This window comes from Brassica oleracea, chromosome C3 (assembly GCF_000695525.1).
Source record: "Brassica oleracea var. oleracea cultivar TO1000 chromosome C3, BOL, whole genome shotgun sequence".
Lineage (NCBI taxonomy): Eukaryota > Viridiplantae > Streptophyta > Magnoliopsida > Brassicales > Brassicaceae > Brassica > Brassica oleracea.
Genome location: NC_027750.1, coordinates 46,329,640 through 46,348,577, shown reverse-complemented (window position 1 = coordinate 46,348,577; position 18,938 = coordinate 46,329,640). Strand labels below are relative to the sequence as shown.

At 34.9% G+C, this 18,938-nt stretch overlaps 2 protein-coding genes across 2 annotated transcripts; both read left to right on the top strand.

The window, feature by feature from the left end:
- The first annotated feature begins 524 nt into the window (after window positions 1-524).
- LOC106332723 lies at window positions 525-3,730 on the top strand. Its single transcript, XM_013771210.1, has 11 exons — window positions 525-571; window positions 650-813; window positions 903-1,167; window positions 2,032-2,128; window positions 2,240-2,364; window positions 2,485-2,509; window positions 2,587-2,648; window positions 2,839-2,981; window positions 3,075-3,195; window positions 3,298-3,474; window positions 3,668-3,730. The coding sequence occupies exons 2-8, from the start codon at window positions 787-789 to the stop codon at window positions 2,913-2,915; spliced, it is 678 nt and encodes a 225-aa protein (XP_013626664.1). The 5' UTR covers window positions 525-571; window positions 650-786; the 3' UTR covers window positions 2,916-2,981; window positions 3,075-3,195; window positions 3,298-3,474; window positions 3,668-3,730.
- A 7,133-nt stretch (window positions 3,731-10,863) lies between these two features.
- LOC106330747 (mitogen-activated protein kinase kinase kinase ANP1-like) lies at window positions 10,864-12,223 on the top strand. Its single transcript, XM_013769168.1, has 2 exons — window positions 10,864-10,957; window positions 11,391-12,223. Exons 1-2 carry the CDS (start codon window positions 10,864-10,866, stop codon window positions 12,221-12,223), a joined length of 927 nt encoding a protein of 308 aa, XP_013624622.1.
- The last annotated feature ends 6,715 nt before the right edge of the window (window positions 12,224-18,938 follow it).

The window sequence follows — 18,938 nt, the reverse complement described above, 5'->3', positions numbered from 1 at the left end:
CCCACAAGGTATTCTTTCGTCACTCTCCCGTTAGCATCTCTATGCATATACATCCACTTCCTCAACTCGTAAATAGTCCCAGAGCCAGCCATTTTTTTTCTTTCACGTTTTTTGTCGTTGGTGTGTTTAAAATGATGTTCAAACATCCATATTTATAGGAAATTTCGAATCTGGTAGTTGTAATTTTCCTATGAATTTACTACGAAAATTATTTAGGTGGCAAAAAAAAACGTGTAACACCTACAAAGTTGGTGGATTCAAATTTTCCTCGCTAAATACATGTAAACTATTTCCTCGTAAATAACACGCGAAGTTTACGTCGTATTTACGAGGAAAAAGTATTTCCTCGTAAAATACTCGTCAAATTACATCCACTTTACGACGAAACGCTTTTGTCGTTACTTTACGAGGAAATAACGATGACATTAGTTTTCCACGTAAGTTTCTCGTAAAATCGACGTAAATTTACGAGGATTGTTTTTCCTCGTTAAATTTCCTCGTTAAGCATATGTTTTCTTGTAGTGTCTCTATTTTTTTTTCCTCACCATCATAGCCAAAACACTCTCCACAGGTTTTTGCTTTCTATCAATATTCTTAGAACAATTCTTTTCTTCTTTTCTAATACATCATCCACTCTCTATTTCTGCAGAGTGTAGGTTGAAGATGCCACTGGAGTATACTCCTCTTTCCCAGCTCAATTCATCTAAAAAATAATGGAAAATCCGAGTCTTGGTCTCACGGGTATGGAACAACTACTCCTAAAATAAACCTGAAGTTGTTCTCGGGATGGAAGCTATCCTTGTGGATGAAAAGGTGTATACACTTTGATATCTAAAAATATTTTGTAGAAACCGTTTGAGTAGTGTCTTAATCTTTAATCTTTAATCTTTCACACTTGACAGGGAGAAAGGATTCAAGCTTCTGTGAAACAGAAGTTTATTAAAAAATTTGGAAGGGACCTAAAAGAAGGAGAGTATCTAGACGTCATGAATTTTGAAGTGTTGGGTAACAATGGTGATTACAGAGGAACCACACACCCTTACAAGATAAGTTTTATATGGACTATATATATGAAGACCTCTGAGCAGATCCCAAATCTATCCCGCTTCAACTTAAGCCATTTTCTAGATATTTTATCTCAGTCCAATGTTGATGATGTCTTCATAGGTATGTTATTTCTCTTAAGTTTTACATATTTTAATCCACTAGGAGTTTTCCTGCGCCATGCGCAGATATAAAATATTTAAAAATGTTATATATAAATAAAATTTTCTATTTTTATATTTTAGTTTCATTAGTTTAAAAAATAAAACCATAATGTAATTGTTTTTAGTTTGATTTATTCAAGTCTACTTTGACCTTTTAATTTTGCATTATTTAACTTTTGATAAAAATAATTGAAATTTATAAATTACTTTATTATATTATTATTTATTTAATTACCATTTTAAATATGACTATTTGTAAATATATAAATTATTTCTGATAATATATACATTAAATAAAAATAACTTATATATGTTGATAAAAAATATTTTAAACTACACTTATTTTAATAATAAAAATATGATTCATATATTGATGTAAAATTTTAATATTCGTAATTATTATTTATACCTAAAAACATATTATTTTAATTGATATAGAAAAGTTATTAGGTATCATAAAATCTTACCAAAATGAATATTTAGTGAGAAAAAAATATTTTTGATATAAAATTTATTAGTTATTACTATATCATGAAACTTTTCCAAAAATATAAATCTGTATATAGAAAATCATCATTATTATATTAAAGAAATCTTACCAAAAACATACATCTAAATATAATATATTTTACATGTCACAATTAGATTTATGCCATGTCATATTTCTTTTAAGTCATGTCATCATTTTTTTGTGAAAGTTAATGTATTGATGACACATATACAAATCACTTTTCAAATATAGTCTAGGGGATACTAAAGTTAGTACATAATTTCTCCATTCAGTATTTACCTAATCTTTGCTCAATTTTCTTTTTTTATGTAGACATACTGGGTGAAATTGTTGGCATGGGTGAAATTACTGAGAGGAAGTATGCAGGACATTCAACAAAACTTTTGGATATTCAACTACGAGATCTGAGGTTAGTTGTACAAATATTTTAGTTATGTTAGTATTTTAGTTATCTAAAGTTTGTCTTACATTAGCGTTATGAAACTTTGATTGCATATTAATTCAATGTTTTAAATTGTAGTGAAACAATCATTGAATGCACTTTATGGGAAAACCGTGCTGAGGATGTGCACTCTTATGTGAAGAACAACAAAACTGGTCCAGTTATATTGCTTGGACGTGTTATGAGGACCAAAAAAATTAATGGTAACCATTTTATCAAAAAGGTACTGTATTTTTTAAAAATATTTAATAACATATATATAGGTAAAATATCAGTTTAAAACTCACGCTTTTCTACAAAGCTTTTTCTTAATGAAGATATAGATCAGATAAGTGAATTTAAGAAAGGGTAAGTTCATCTTTAACTTTACTTATTTATCTTTCCTTTTACATTATTTTTTACTAAGACTTTTATTTCAATTTCAGAATGGTGAACACTGATAATTTGGCTTCATCTACGGTAACTCCAATGGTAAAACCCACTTCAAATAAAGTGGTTACCGTTGATGATTTCACACTAAGCTGCTTCAAAACAATCGATCAGCTCATGTGCATCGAGGTAATAATAAGTATCTTATACACTATTATATACATCTTGGCCATACTGAAATATATTTTGTTTTCATTTTTCTATAGGAAAGTACTTGTGTTATGTTCGCATCTATCTTAGCAATTCAAAAGGGAATTCCTTGGTTCTATGTTGGGTGCAAAGGCTGTTGTGGGAAAGCTACTCCATATTTCAACCCAGTGACTGAGGAAATTGAGGCCAACAAATATGCATGCGACTCTTGCGAGAAGGATGAAACCATCACAAGTATAAGGTAGTATTAAGTTCTATATAATATTAAATTATACTTTTAACAAAACTCTTATATTCCTTTATTTATTATGGACTTCTATTATATTGACATCAGGTACAAACTGCAAGTCAAAGTAGCTGATCATACTGGAAGTACATCTTTTCTATTATTTGATAGAGAAGTTATACAACTCATTCATAAATCTGCTTATGAATTGCTTGAACAACAAGTGCAGGTGTGTTTCCCATTGATTCTTCATTTATTTCATGTTAGTATGATGAATGGTCTGAATATAAAATAAAATCTCAGACATGTTCTTCTTCCATTCTTTTTTTAGTTTAACCGTGAGAATGAAATTACTCAAGAACTAATGGATTTGGACGGAAGAAAGATCGTTTGTGTTATCCGTGTAAAGGGTACGGAGAAAAATTTCAGACAACCAAGTTTTAACGTTGTCAAACTCAGTGATACGCCTGATGTGATCCATAATTTTCAAGATAATATGAGAATGGAGGTATGTTTCAGGATTTCTCGATTTATTTTTGGAACTTAGTCATACTAAATGATTATGTGAATGCGATGCTTTGCCATTCAAAATCGCCATCAATAGTGCACGTATATCATCATTTTGTTTTAGTCAATGGAACTTTATTTATGGAACTTATGCTTTGTTTTTTATGGAACATAACTGTGTTTACAAATTTTAGGTTGGTACACATTCCGATTTCCCTTTAAGTTCAAGTACATGTTCTGCAATGCAGGTTAAAGACTCATACGATTTTTTTCATTAACATTTATACTTTGAGTAACATGACAAGCTATATTGAATTTACATTTATTACAAGCTATATAATAACATGAAGCCAATAGGGAAAATGACCATTTAATTCCCCAAATATTTGAAATTAACAGATAAATTCCTCAACTATTGCATACGCAAATAAATTTCCCAATTCGTACTTGACTTAATAAAATTAAACCCCCAAAAAGTCAACATCGAGCAGTAAACAGCGTTAGTAATCTTCATGTCCTCTATTTTCTTTCCAGTGGAAAACCAGTGAACCCTAAATCAATAGGACAGCGACAGAAGAGGAGATTTCTGATGAATCATTCTATGAAAACAAAATTCCCAACCATCTGAGCATGAAGAACCTCGAAGAATAAAAAACATTGCCTGAATAAAGATTCAATTTCATATATGTCTTTATACTCTGTAACTGATTCTCGCTCCGTTTATAAGAATTTTGTTGTGCGAATAAATATGAGTATGTGACGGATAGTGAAATCGTTTTGGAGCATAGGAGCAGAACAAGTGTTGATCTCTAACTTAGAGTTGGTTATATCAAGAACGTGTTAGGTTCAAACCATGCTGTGGGTCATTAGTTTTGGGTTGTTCAAGTTCAAAAGCGAATCAGACTATAGAGAGGTCACTGTAAATGGTATCGGTGATAGCTTCCTCCGTTCCCTGGTGCTTACGACTCCCCAAACAGATCATGAGGCCGTAGAATGTTTCAAAGGACGTCTTGCGTTCCTTGAAAATATTTCTTGTGCTGATGTTGCTAGAAATATTGGTTGTGGTGGTCTCAGATGAACGCCAAGACTGTTAGACTCAGTGAGCTATTAAAACAAAAATGCAAAGAAGTGTAGAAAAAAATGCAGAGAAGAATCAAACAAGACAAACTTCTCAAATATTAGAGATTTAAAGATAAACGCAGCGAACAAGGAATTGATGAATCATGGGTCATACTATTCAAGAAGAAAAAACTTCCCAAATCATGGCAATTCAAGTATAAACTCAGGGTTAGTAGAAGAAAGGAGGAAGAGCTGAAGCAAGTAATCTGTGTCATTTGTTCTAACGTGGATTGCTGGTTAAACTGTTGCAGTATTGGAGCCTCAGTGCCTGGCCTGGATTGCTTTACTTAATCAGTTGGGAGAATCAATAGCCAACACATAAAAATGATAGAACTTGTCCAGGAGGAGAAAGAGTTTACAGCAATTATCTACTGCTAAGTTCATAGCAGATGAAAGTTGGTTTGGCGTTTTATGATTGTGATTCCAAGTTACTGTTCATCATCTTCTTCGTTACAGTTTTATTTTTTCTGTATTACAAGTGCTCTTTGGTTTACATGCTCTTCACCAGTTGCTTCCTTCTTATGAGGTGGAGTCCTTCGAATTGGAAGCTTTCGTTTCTTCTTTGAGATTAAATTTCCTCTCCAGTTATCATTCAAATCGATTTAGAGTTCATGTTCTTCGAATTGGGGGAAATAGAAGACATAATTGTATTTAAGCTGATTAAAAAAAACTCATTTAACGTTTTCTGTTTACTGCTCGACGTTGACTTTTTGGGGGTTTAATTTTATTAAGTCGAGTACGAATTGGAGAATTTATTTGCGTATGCAATAGTTGAGGACTTTATCTGTTAATTTCAAATACTTGGGGAGTTAAATGGTCATTTTCCCGAAGCCAATAACAATGATTTACCACCTTGCTCTGCTATGACTCCAAGCACAAAACGACAAGGAAGTGATATTGTTGATGATGAAGCAATTCAAGAATCATCAACAAAGCGTAAGGGAACATCTAAAAGGCTAAAGGAGAAAGTGGTAGCAAAGTAGAGAACATGAAGAAAGAAAGCACAAAGGCTAAGCTTTAGGAGTCTGAGCAGGTAAAATTCGTTGGTTCTGTTTCTGTTCGTATTTATTCTAACTTCAGTTTGTACAGAGGATGCTGTCTTTAAAACCTTGGATACTCATCTTTAGTTATGCAATTGTATTGAATTTTCAAGTAACTTTTATGTCAAGTAATTTTCATTCAGAAAACATACTAAGAATGATTATATATGGCCGTGAGTCCCGAATAATGCAAATAAATCAATATTCCATTAAATGAGATTCTATGAAGTATTAGAGACTTTTGGAAACGAGGCTACGAAACTCAGTGTATAAGAACTTATTACAAACAAACAAGGCTTATATATGTGTCCACTAGATTCATTCTTGATCTCTTCCTTCATCTCTCTAAATAACTCATCGAACTTCATATTCATGTCTTCTTCGTCCGTCACCACTCCCACGTTCTTTTCTTCTTCTTTAAATCCTTCTTTTAAACAATTATTCATGTGTTATGTGTTTAAATTTTGACATGTCATTGAAAATATATGTCATTGAATTCGTCTGATTCAATTAGATTATCTTAAAATCAGAGTGTTTTATTATGACCCATGTTCACCCCCACTATCTTTCATCTATTCTATTAAAAGAGAATCATTCTGAAAAAATCTACTTATACAAGGTTACTGCACCCTTTCATTTAACTAATAGTACATTAGTCTACCTTTTATTTTGCCTACTATATACATTACCATATATTACTAAACGATAATTTAAGGGCTTTTACTCCATATAATGTCGCATATGTTTTAGTCTATATATAAAAAATCGTACGTTTTTTAATAGAGAGACCTATATATTATATGTTTCTAATAGGCCATGTGAAAAAAAAAATGTACGATGTATATATGACCATGTCGTTGTTGGTATGCCTTATAGTACACGGAAACCCCTGTTTCTTCATCAATATATTGATCTCATTCATATTACAACCATGACAGTATTATTGAGTTAGAACACTATGACACTGACCAGATTAAACCACCTTATTCATCTCAAAATCTAATATACAAGCTATCTATAACACCTTATTCATCTCATAATATACAAGCTATCTATACCAAATCAGACCATTTTAGCGCAAACTTGGTATGATTCAAACAGTCCGGTACAAGTTCAACAATTAAAATTTTAAAATCGAAGAACATTTAAAATTTTAAAATCCGCAATCATATTGCCTAAATCGTTACCAAGTTTTGAAAAAAATATATTGTAGATATGATTTTGTTTAACAAGATCCGAAAATATTTATATTGCTTCCTCTACAAGTTTTATTTAATATCACAATCAGTTATTATTGTGAATATACTTACAGAAATGTCACTAACCTACTTTAGTTGGATTAGTGTTACTCTTACAAATTAAAAAAGTATATTCTAATTACAATATTCTCCCATAATATTCCTTTTTCCACAAAATAATATATTTGATCAAATCTTAAAAATAACCTAAATCTGCTGTACCACCTACCTATTATAAATATAGCATAACTTAACCACGATTTTCATCAAACCTAGAGATACATAAAAAAATGGCGAACAATATGCATCTAACTTTTTTGAACGATATCAAACCACGCAAGACTGCATGTCGCATTCAAGTGAAGATCATTCATACATGGAGACATTTCATGAAATACATTGGAGAATCTTTGGAACTAATCCTATGTGATGCAAATGTAAATTTAACGTTCTATATAGATTTGTTATTTATATATATTAATTTTGTTAAGATACAAGCTAACGGATATAATTCTTTATATCATTTGTGCGGGTTACCAATGTAATAGTATATCCATTGCTTCCCATCTCCTCCAGCCTGCTTTGACCCTCCTTATCATGGTACCACAGAGCAATGCAAATAAAAATATTCAAAATATGAGATATCCAGTTGTTCAATTCTTTTCTTTCACAACAAAGCAGATCAAAAACAATGAAATTATTATAAAATAGATGTTTAAAGTAGACATCCACTTTTCAGAATATGAAACATAAAAACTGTTTACCTTTTATATTTAATTCTTCAACAAACAGAAATAGCTTAACAACTGGTCCGTTAGAATAAAATGTTTTTTATACCTGAAAATAGGAAATTAGGAAACAAGAATATTAAGAAGAAACGAATATATACAAATCTACTAACATATTTAAAAAAAAAAAATAATCTCTAATACCAATCCGATTGCATGTTTTGTCGGAGAATGCTTCAGATATTCTTCAAACACATCAATATCGGAAGCCGGTTTATGTCCGATATGCTCTTAGTATGTGTCAGAAACAACAATCAAACGGTTCCTTTTTTTTTTGGAAAAGGTTACCGGTTCATATCGGAGATGAACGAGTCTGTGATCTCCTCCTGCGGTCGCTGAATCGCCATCGATCGGAGAAGACTTTTGTTTTTTTTTGTTCGATTTGAGAAGTCCTTTGTTCTTCCCAGATTTTGTCGGTAGAACATCAGACATGAGCTGGACCTCAATAAAACAATTGAATTTGCCAATATTTAAACTCATTTTGCTAAAACCCAATATTAAAACTAAAACAATTCATCCAAACCCCATTATTTCAAAACCCATATTAATAAACCTGCAATTAAAAACTTAGATTTTAATTTTCAAGAATAATTTAAATATTGACTCTGTATAGAAAAAAAAGATAGCTTTATAATAACTACAGATTAAATCCCTTTTATATATTTGCTTTTATATTTTTAATTTTCATAGTTAATATATAAATATATATATATATATATATATAAGTGTGTGCAACAATCTTTCCAATACCAACAGATATAATTACACTTCATAATTCCTATACTATTAAACAAACAATAATCATTTTTAAAAACATTTCAACCAAATTTAAAAAATGCAGATGCTTGATCACATCCATATAAATCATGATGACTTTAAACTTAAAAAATCTATATAAACACAAAATAATAATCAATGTAAACTTTAATTTTTGCCGGAAAAAAATCCGCGCTTTCTAAACGCGGGTCAAAATCTAGTAACTGTTATTAAACAAATCACTTTAACATTTTCTTACCCCACTAAATCAACTACTCATGTTTTGAAAACATTGTTATTTTCAATGTCTATTAAAGGATTATAAGTTTCTCCTCTACGTTCCAGCCTTCTTTAGATCCCTATCAAAGTTTTACATTTTTCTTTACATAAGAACTTTGTTTCTCTCTCGGTTTTAGTGGCAGAAAACATGAAAACCTTCCTACTTTCTGTGACACCCGTCACTACGAGATAATAAAAATAATTTGATAAATAATAATTTCTGAAATCTCCATTTATAAATACTTAAAAGTCAACATCCATACGGGAAATCCATAATATAAAATAACATCTGAAATACAGATAACGACATAAGTCTGAAATATAGACAACGTAAATCCGATAGTCTGAAATAGGAAATAACATAGCGACAAAAGCCCAATGGCCTAAAAGCCCAATAACGATAAAAACGATAGAAGTCCAAAAGCCCAAAAGCCCAATAGCACCGGTCTGATAATCACTCCTGCTCGTCGATCTTACCTGAAAGGGGAAAAAAGGAGGGGTGAGCAACATGGGAGTTGCCCAGCGAGATATAATATGCTAAACCGTAAACCACTGACTCAGTTCATAGCACAACAACTATGTAGGCTTAGCTCTAGCATGAAACAAACTCGGTGCCTATTACACCACACAAAACAATCAATATGCGGCTAGAGGACTAGCCGGTACAACCCATGCGCTTATAGTACATAGCTACTCTCTGCACCACGCATCTCCTTATAAGGATATACATACCCGCTGCGTCGCTAGTACAGTCTGTCTCTGTACCCCCGCACAACCACCCGCTGCGTCGATAGTACAAACGTCTTTGTACCCCCGCACAAACACCCGCTGCGTCGCTGGTACCTCACTGTACCCCCCGCACCACACCCGCTGCGTCGCTGGTACCTCACTGTACCCCCCGCACCACACCCGCTGCGTCGCTGGTACCTCACTGTACCCCCCGCACCACACCCGCTGCGTCGCTGGTACCTCACTGTACCCCCCGCACCACACCCGCTGCGTCGCTGGTACCTCACTGTACCCCCCGCACCACACCCGCTGCGTCGCTGGTACCTCACTGTACCCCCCGCACCACACCCGCTGCGTCGCTGGTACCTCACTGTACCCCCCGCACCACACCCGCTGCGTCGCTGGTACCTCACTGTACCCCCCGCACCACACCCGCTGCGTCGCTGGTACCTCACTGTACCCCCCGCACCACACCCGCTGCGTCGCTGGTACCTCACTGTACCCCCCGCACCACACCCGCTGCGTCGCTAGCTCAGACGTCTATGGGCCCCCGCACAACATCACACCCGCTGCGTCGATAGCTCAGACATCTCTGAACCCACGCACTCGTCACATAGTCTCTACTATATAATTATATATATACATATATATATAACAGTCTTTAACATCAATCATTTCGCACAACAGTTGAATCCTCTATTATCCTAAATCCGGTTTAACAATCAATAACAATAATGATCAAGCAAGACTCGCAAACAGACTCGATTCACAGAGACGGATCATGTTTCGAAACTAAACTTTCCATTACGGTAGTACTAAACTAGCTCGGGATTTAACGGAGTAGCCCTCACCTTAGCAACGAAGAGAAGTGGTATCTATGAACTCCTAGTGCTCAAATAGACTCCAAATCTGAAACAAGAGCAAAAAATCGAGTCAGAACGCCTTTAGAACGGTCAAAAACGGAACTGGTCAAGGTTTGCGGAAAAGTCAACACGGTCAAAGTTTGACCAGAAATCGATTTGACTAAACCGACCGGTTTACCCTAACCGAACCGAAATCAATTTAAACTGGTCAAACCAGTCAACCCACCGGTTTACCGAGTCAACCGAGTTGACTCGCTGAGTTGACTCGACGGAGTTGACCGAGTCACCGGCAAGTCACCGGTGTCGTTACCGGCGGTGGTGTCGGTCCGGCGGCGGTGGTCTGGCGGCGGAGGACGGCGGCGACGATTTCCGGCGGCGGCGCGTGTACCTCACACGCTCGCAGAGACGAAACTTCCGGAGGCGCGTGAGGGCTCGTTCGGGCTCCGTTCGCTATGCGGCTGGTGTCTAGGGCTTCGTATCGTCGAGAGGAACACGATGGTGGTCTTGGATGCACGAAATTCTAAATGTTTAGGAAGGTATGGTCGATTTACTAAAACGGCCGAAACTTAACTCAAAAAATGGCGGTTTCCGGTTACCTTGATCTGCGGTTGATGGTGATGACGAGCTTGACGACGTACTGGCTTGTGGTGGCTCTGGCAAGGACTCCTGGTGGTGAAATCTTCACTTCTTCTCTCTCTCTCTCTCTCTCTCTCTGTCTCTCTCTCTGAACTTTTGATTGGGAAATGGGTTTTTAAAGAAAAAACACCTTTGGCTTGTGGGGATAGGTTTGGGTCATTACACTTTCCTCCCGCCATAGTACAAACAAAAAAAGGAAGATAATTGTGACCACACCAAAAAAATATTATGATCAATTTGGTAGCAGCCTACAAATCATCAGTCAAAGAGCATTTGAAGCGGCTGTTTACAAGCTATCCACGGCTGCTAAATCTCCAGTTGGTCTGACGGCACCTCCACCCAACAATGTTCAAAGTGAGAGTAGCTTACAAATCATTGATTGTAGTGTCTTTGAAGCGGCAGGAAGAAAATTACCCAAAACTCCTAAAGCTTCTGTAAGTTCTTCATGGCCCTACCTGTCTTGGCAAAGGTGCTCATGGTGTTGTTTACTTAGTCATACAAAATGATTATGTGAATGGTGATGCTTTGCCATCAAAAATCGCCATCAAAAGTCCACCTATATCATCTTCCTTCAGTCTTTGTGATGAAGAACGAATTTTGAAGGATCTTTCATCTCCTCATGTTATCTCTTACTATGGTAGTAATATAACACCAGCTGAAACTCGACCCCTAGGGTGCGACTACAACTTAATCCTTGAGTATTGTTCTGGTGGGAGTATTGCAGATTTTATCAAGTTCAGAGGAACAGGGATGGTGGAGTCCGATGTTCAGCTATTTGCTCTACACATCCTCAAAGGTATCAACTATGTACACTCAAAGAAGATCGTCCACTGTGATATTAAACCAGCTAAGCTCAAACCGGTTAATAGCTCATCTATACTTGGTTGTTTAATGCCTAATGGATTTGAGCCAAAGCTTGCTGATTTTGGTTTAGCATTGAGAAAAACTTCAGATGAGTATGGGGATGGTTGTGGGTTTGCAAGAGGGACACTATTGTACATGGCTCCAGAGCTTTTATGTTCTGGAAATTTGGATTATTGTGCTGATATATGGTCCTATGGATGCACTATTTTAGAAATGTTTACTGGTAAGAAGCCTTGGAGTGAACTTGGCTTAACTGACAGGAAGGAATTGAAAGATGTTATTGGCAACAGCAGTGTCTTACCTGAGCTACCCATGTGGTTATCTGATAGTGCGAGAGACTTCTTAGGAAAGTGCTTAAAAGATCCTCAGAAAAGATATGACTCTATGTATTTGCTGGAGCACAAATTTCTTGCTTCAGTCGTTGGTCACTCTTACTAGGGAGAGAAGAGGCTACTGAAAGTGGAAGAGGTGAATCCATGTTTTACGAAGAAGACTTTCAAAGAGATTCAAGCAACGTTGGAGAAGAGTTACTTTTTATATTATGTACATTATGGCTTTGTGTGCAGTTTTATTTTGAAGTATCAAATGTACTATCTAATTATTTGTTCAATGAATATATTTCTTTTTATGTTAAATCAAGTATTCTAAACTTCAATATAATTTTAATATCATTTTAAATATTACAATTAAACTTCCCTTATCTTTTTGAAAATAAATAAAAAACATTTGATGATCTGCCAGGAGTATTTATTCACGATTCTGTACAAATTTGATCCCATGTGTACGGGAAAACATTAATAATTAAAGTTAAAATTAATATTTTCTAATTAAAAATTATTATATAGTGAAGAAGTAATTTTTTTTGGTAACATGGCTCTACTAAAAATATGAAATGGGTTATATGTGAAAATGTAAACTGAAAAAAAATTGATGAATTAAAAATACAGAAAAAGAAAAACAAGTTTCATAATTTTTATTCAGCCTAAGAGGGAAGTTAGAAATTTGAAATTACCAACTTTCTATAACTTCCTCATCACAAAGACGAAGTATCAAAATCTGTAACGTTTTGTTCGCAACTTACGAGTGTTATTATTTTATTTTCATTTATCTGGTTATTACAAGTTTAAAAAGCAATCACCAGTTTTCTATCTTGCTATCACACGTCTAACATAGGCAACAAAGCAAGGTGGAATTATGAAGATTCCCAATCCAAAAAAAAGGAAGAAAAACGAAGAAGGCAACAGCAACATCAGAAGGCAAAACACAATCTGCAGCAATGGTATTTGATTTTAAGTTAACTATCAAATTCAAACACAATATGAATCTGCATCTAATGCATCATGTATTGTACTGTGTTATAGAAAACGAAATCGGAAGTTCTTCCAACAGTTTTCAAAGTAGATCCAAAAACAAAGGAAAGCAGCCACTAACTGATATTACAAATGGCATGTAAGCTTACTTTGTGCCATACGACTTTGATACGACTAATTCATATCTGTTGTTGCAGGAACCAATATGAATAGTCAAGAATTGGAAAATATCCAAATGCAGCAGCATGCAAATTGCAACAGCCAGAGCCAAAATACAACTTATTGCAATGGTAAAATAGTGTATTCGGAGATATACCGTATCAATTATATTCTTCCTACTATCTTCTCATTTTTGCCTTGATGTAAAACACAGAAAATATGTCTCCACTCACTTCAAGCATATTTGTTTCTTCTTCAAAGGTTGTATCAGGTACGCCCCTAAATAATATTTCTACAGTTAGTTAAATAATTCTAGAACATTTAAATTAATAGTTTAGGCAGCTCAATTATTTTGACCCTCCAATCTCATAACTTCTAAACTCTTACGCAGGGACAGCAAAGCAGTAGCTCAAATACTCCACGATTTCATTGCAGTTCTCAAACAAATTCGAACCAATCAGTAAGTTCATTAATGTATCAAGTTTTCATGGTCTGCAAGTTTTATTTTACTTTGTGATTGTTTTAAGAACAAAACTTGGGTTCACCCCATGTGGTGAACTCTCTAATTCACCTCAGCTTTTTACACCAATTAAACTGCCATATAGGAATAGTGAAAAAAAGAAATAAAAATAAAAAATAAAAGGAAAACAGGTGAAAAAAAAAAGTAAAAGACGTAGCCGTTAACAATGGAAGAAAATGTGATCTCCATCGGCTCCTTCTTCATCCCTCACAGAGAAGATATGAAGCTTTGTTTGTCAAGTTTGAGTCTCCAATTCTATGCTTTTAAATCCAATTTCGACTTTACCTTCTCGGAACCAAATCAAGCCATGTTGCTTTATGAGATAGAAAGAGTAGTTTGTGTCTGTAAAAGCAGAGTCGCTAGAGATGAAGAAGATGATGGTATGGGATTCATACTTGCAAGCCCGAGGGAGGAATACTACATCCTCTCATTTTCCTTTTGGGAAACAATCACTTGGTCCAAGGAAAAGACTTAAAGAAGAAGAAGACTAAGAAGTCAAATTTAAGCAAAAAAAGGTCAAAAGCTCTCACCTTTGACAACACTGCTGAAAGAAACGACCACAATAGTGAGAGTGACGGCGATAAACAAAATCTGCATCGGCTTCTGAACAGCTAAGCTTCTTCTTAAAGCAGCTTGACTCCGCCATTGGTGTTAAGGTATATGCTATCATAGCTCTGTCTCTATACACACTTCTCATATAATGTTATGGACATTGTTTATGTTGTCTCAAGATTTGGAACAGAATGCGAGCAACTTGGGAGAGCATATAAAGATGTGTTTTGGTTCTTCTTAGAGAGAGACTTTGTGAAGGAGAGGCTATTAAAGGGAGAGTTGATCCTGGAAACCAATATGTTTTCTCTGAGATCTTTGGAACTTTTAAGGTATTTTGTGAATTTTTTTTCTTGTATCTGTTATTTTTTTATTGAATACAATGTTGTTTAGGCTAATGTTCCTTTGATATCTGTAGGGGTTTGTATTCACTGACTCAGCATCGTCCTTCTTTGAAGTTGTTCGCAAAGCATTTGACAATTAAAAAACATGTAGTGTTGTATTCTTACGAGGCTTTAGAGAAGGGAAATCAATGCAATGCATACAGCTGACAGATGTGAGCTTCTGAATCTTCTGATACGTTTTAATATAACTGCAATGTGATCTTAATATAACATTAGCAGTGAGCATACTCATCCCTTCGCACACGTCAAAGTGATCCCATTATGTACCCATCATTGTTTTTTGTAGCATAAAAGTTAATGCCTATATTCATGTTATTCATTCCTTAATCTGTTTATTTCATGTTTAAGAGTGGAGAATGATGATAAGATATCGATACCAATTAACGATACAAATGTAATAACTGTGTTAATGATTCCACGAAAGAGAGGAAGGAATCAATATTACCGGATGTCGATACCAACTCAAACAGAAAATCAATATCGATATCAACTAGCAATACGAATGTTCTTGACTTGAAAAAGGATAAAAGAGAATAGCGCAACATACAGATACAAATTCTTTGGTGACAAAATCGGCTCTAATCGTGGATGTGAAACTCAAGACCTAACAGATAATCAAAGATCACGTTCCCGTCAATTGTTAACGGCGACGTCTTTTACTTTTTTTTCACCTATTTTCCTTTTATTTTTAAAAAAATTTATTTTCTTTTTTTACTAATCTTATGTGGCACTTTAATTGATATAGAAAGTTGAGGTGAATTAGAGAGTTCCCCGCATGGGGTGAACCCAAGTTCCAAGTTTTGTTCTTGTTTTAACAGGCTATGAAGACTACTGTGATGCAACTTGGTTGTGTGAACACTGTAATGCTTTGATGTGGTACAATGAGCGCATTAACAAAAGAAGAAATTGTATACCTCCGAAGTTTTCAATGTGTTGTATGCATGGAAAAATCGAATTGCCTCCCCTTCGAGTGTTGCCTCAAGTACTTTTGGATCTTCTATTCAGAGAAGACAGTGAAACCATTAATTTCATTGAGAACATAAGGGCATATAATTCAATGTTTGCTTTTACCTCTATGGGTGGAGAAATTGATGCTTCTGTTAACAATGGATGTGGACCTTTTGTCTTTAGGCTTCATGGTCAAAACTTTCATCAAATTGGAAGCTTGCTGCCTGAAGAAGGACTCCCTCCTGCTTTTACACAGCTGTATATATTTGATACTGAAAATGAAGTAAGAAACAGAATATCAGCTTTCAGGTAAATTAATAAACTATTAAATATTATATTTACATATTATTAAGGTCATTGTGGTTTTAACTTTTGTTACGTAAACTACCGTTTAAAATAATTACTAATACATAAACCTTGATATCACAGTTCCAAAAGAAGAGCACCAAATTCTCCGTCTAGAACCCTACGTGATGATACTGTGGAAGCTATTAAATGTATACTGGATGAATGCAATCCATACGCAAAGATACTCAGAACCGCAAGGGATTGATTTGGTGATGCATTACAGTCATCTGATGTGAAGATAATTTTGATTTCTGGACGTGGGACAAATGAGAAAACCTATAATCTTCCTACAACTTCAGAAGTTGCTGCATTATTTGTGGGAGATTTTGATGAAGAAATAGATGCTCGAGATATTATTGTGGAAACAAAGGGAAAGAAATTTACCAGGATAAGTGACCTTCACCCTGCATATCTACCTCTACAATATCCATTGTTATTTCCATTTGGTGAAGATGGTTATCATATTGATCTACATCTCAAGAGGACGACAACAACATCAAAAAAGCCACGGTCTAAAGTTAGCATGAGGGAGTTTTTTGCATACAGAATTTTTGAGCGCTATAACCAATTCAGTGCTCTTATGTTCTCCGGGAAACTCTTTCAGCAATTTCTGGTTGATGGTTTTACAATGATAGAAGCAGAAAGAATTAGATATCTCAAGTTAAACCAAAAGGCATTACGTGCAGATAAATACAGCAATGTTTCAGCTTATGCAGCAAGTGGAAACCAAGATTCTACAAAGTGTGGAAAGAGAATCGTCTTACCTTCAACATATGTGGGTGGTGCAGGTTACATGCGAGAAAAATACATGGATGCAATGACTGTTTGTCAAACTTTTGGATATCCAGAATTACTCATTACATTCACTTGCAATCCTAAATGGTCGGAGATTACAAGACATCTACAACAACGACGACTAAAATCTGAAGACAGAGCTGACATTTTGTCTCGTGTCTTCAAAATGAAGTTGAATAGTCTCATATTTGAAATACATAACAAAAACCTGTTTGGTTCATCAAGAGGAGGTAAGATATCAACTACTATTAATCTTCAAAAAAAAAAAAGTTATCAACTACTATTTTAGCACGGCACTATTTTTATTTAAAATTTTATAAATATAGTTTTAATTTTTTTTTTTGTTATTGAACAGTAATATATACTATAGAGTTTCAGAAACGAGGACTTCCACATGCCCACATTTTGCTATGGCTGAAGCCGCGTTCCAAAACGCCTACAACAAGTGACATCAACAAAGTGATTTCTGCTGAAGTTCCTGATCAAGCCACTGACCCAATATTCTATGATATAGTGAAAGAACTCATGATTCATGGTCCATGTGGGTTAGCAAATCCACGTTCACCTTGCATGGACAAAGGGAAATGCACCAAGAAATTCCCCAAAGACTTCTCGAATGATACATCTATCTATATATATAAAATAGAGTTCTCTCTATCCTGATGCTGCCACAGAGGATCCATGTCACAAACTCGACTTTTGTGCTGTTTACACGTGTCCCCATTTTACAAAACACATCACTTCATTTTCGTCTGATATCTGATGGGCTCCAATCATGGGCTTTTAACGTATCGTGTAAAGTTTCTATTATTTTGGGCTTTAGGGATGCTCACCGCCTCAGTTTGGGAAATCCGATCGTCGACTTTCTGGATGCATTAACACTAGGTCCCCATTCATCCCACGATTTATCATTGAAGATATCCCACCATTACTTCTTTGCTTAGGATCTTCTACTATAAAAGGGTATGTTCTACACCTGAAGATTCATCACTCCGATATTTTCGATCATAAGATTTCCAGAAATCAATCTAAATTGCGGCGGTGATGAGGTGGTGAAGTGGATTATAGAGAGGCGGAGATACAGAGACGGTGATGATTGGATTTATGATGAGTTGGAGGGTTGGGTTTGAGAAGAGTAGATGTCGCCGAAGCTGAATTCATTGTTGGGGAAAGTTGTAAAACCATTCACTCTAGCTAAAAATTTCAGCAATAAAACCATTTACATCATATATCTTGATACACTTAGCGATTTGTTTTGTCGTTAGCGAACCTAACGGCGGCGGTAAACACGGCTAGATTCGCCACTACAGTCGTCGGAATCAAATAGGCACTACAAGAAAACAGGACCTTAACGACTACAGTATTAGTAGCTAGTTGGTCGTAATATGGGCATTAACCAATTAACTTCGAAAATCGATTGGTCGTTAGAAGCTGGTCGTAATTAATTATTAGAGGCACATTGGTCGTAATATTACGACTAGACATATTAGTCGCACACTGGTCGTAACCTTACGACCAATTTACCTCTAATGTCGATGTTTATCAGTCGTAAGGTAACGACCACTTTACATCGACTTTAGATGTTCATTGGTCGTAAATTTGACCAACTTTATTTATTTATTTTCGAATTTTGTATTTATTTATGAATTTTATATATTAATTAAAATCAAATATTTAAATTTAGTTTGATTTAATTTTTTTTAATTTTGATAAAATTAAAAGAAAATATCTAACATCCGTAAACATAATAATATCCATAATATAAAACATTCAAAATACAAATTAATTAAAACCGAAAAAACTAAGCATTAAGGTTTATTTCGTCGAAGAAGTCGGATGATGTGCCGGAGGTAGAAGCTGATGGATCCGACTATCCGAGAAAGGTACTCCCGTAAGAGTTTCTAGGCGCAAGGTTCCTAAGTCTCTTTCTACCGCCAACCATAGCAATATCGTCAATCTGAAAAAAAAAACAAAAAAAAAAAGATGGTTATAAACAATTCAAATTTTTTATATAAAAATAATCTAAACCTATTCTAATTCCATCATAATCTAACTCCATCCTAATCTACTTCCATCCTAAACTAATTCCAAACCTAATCTAATCACCTAACTAACCAACT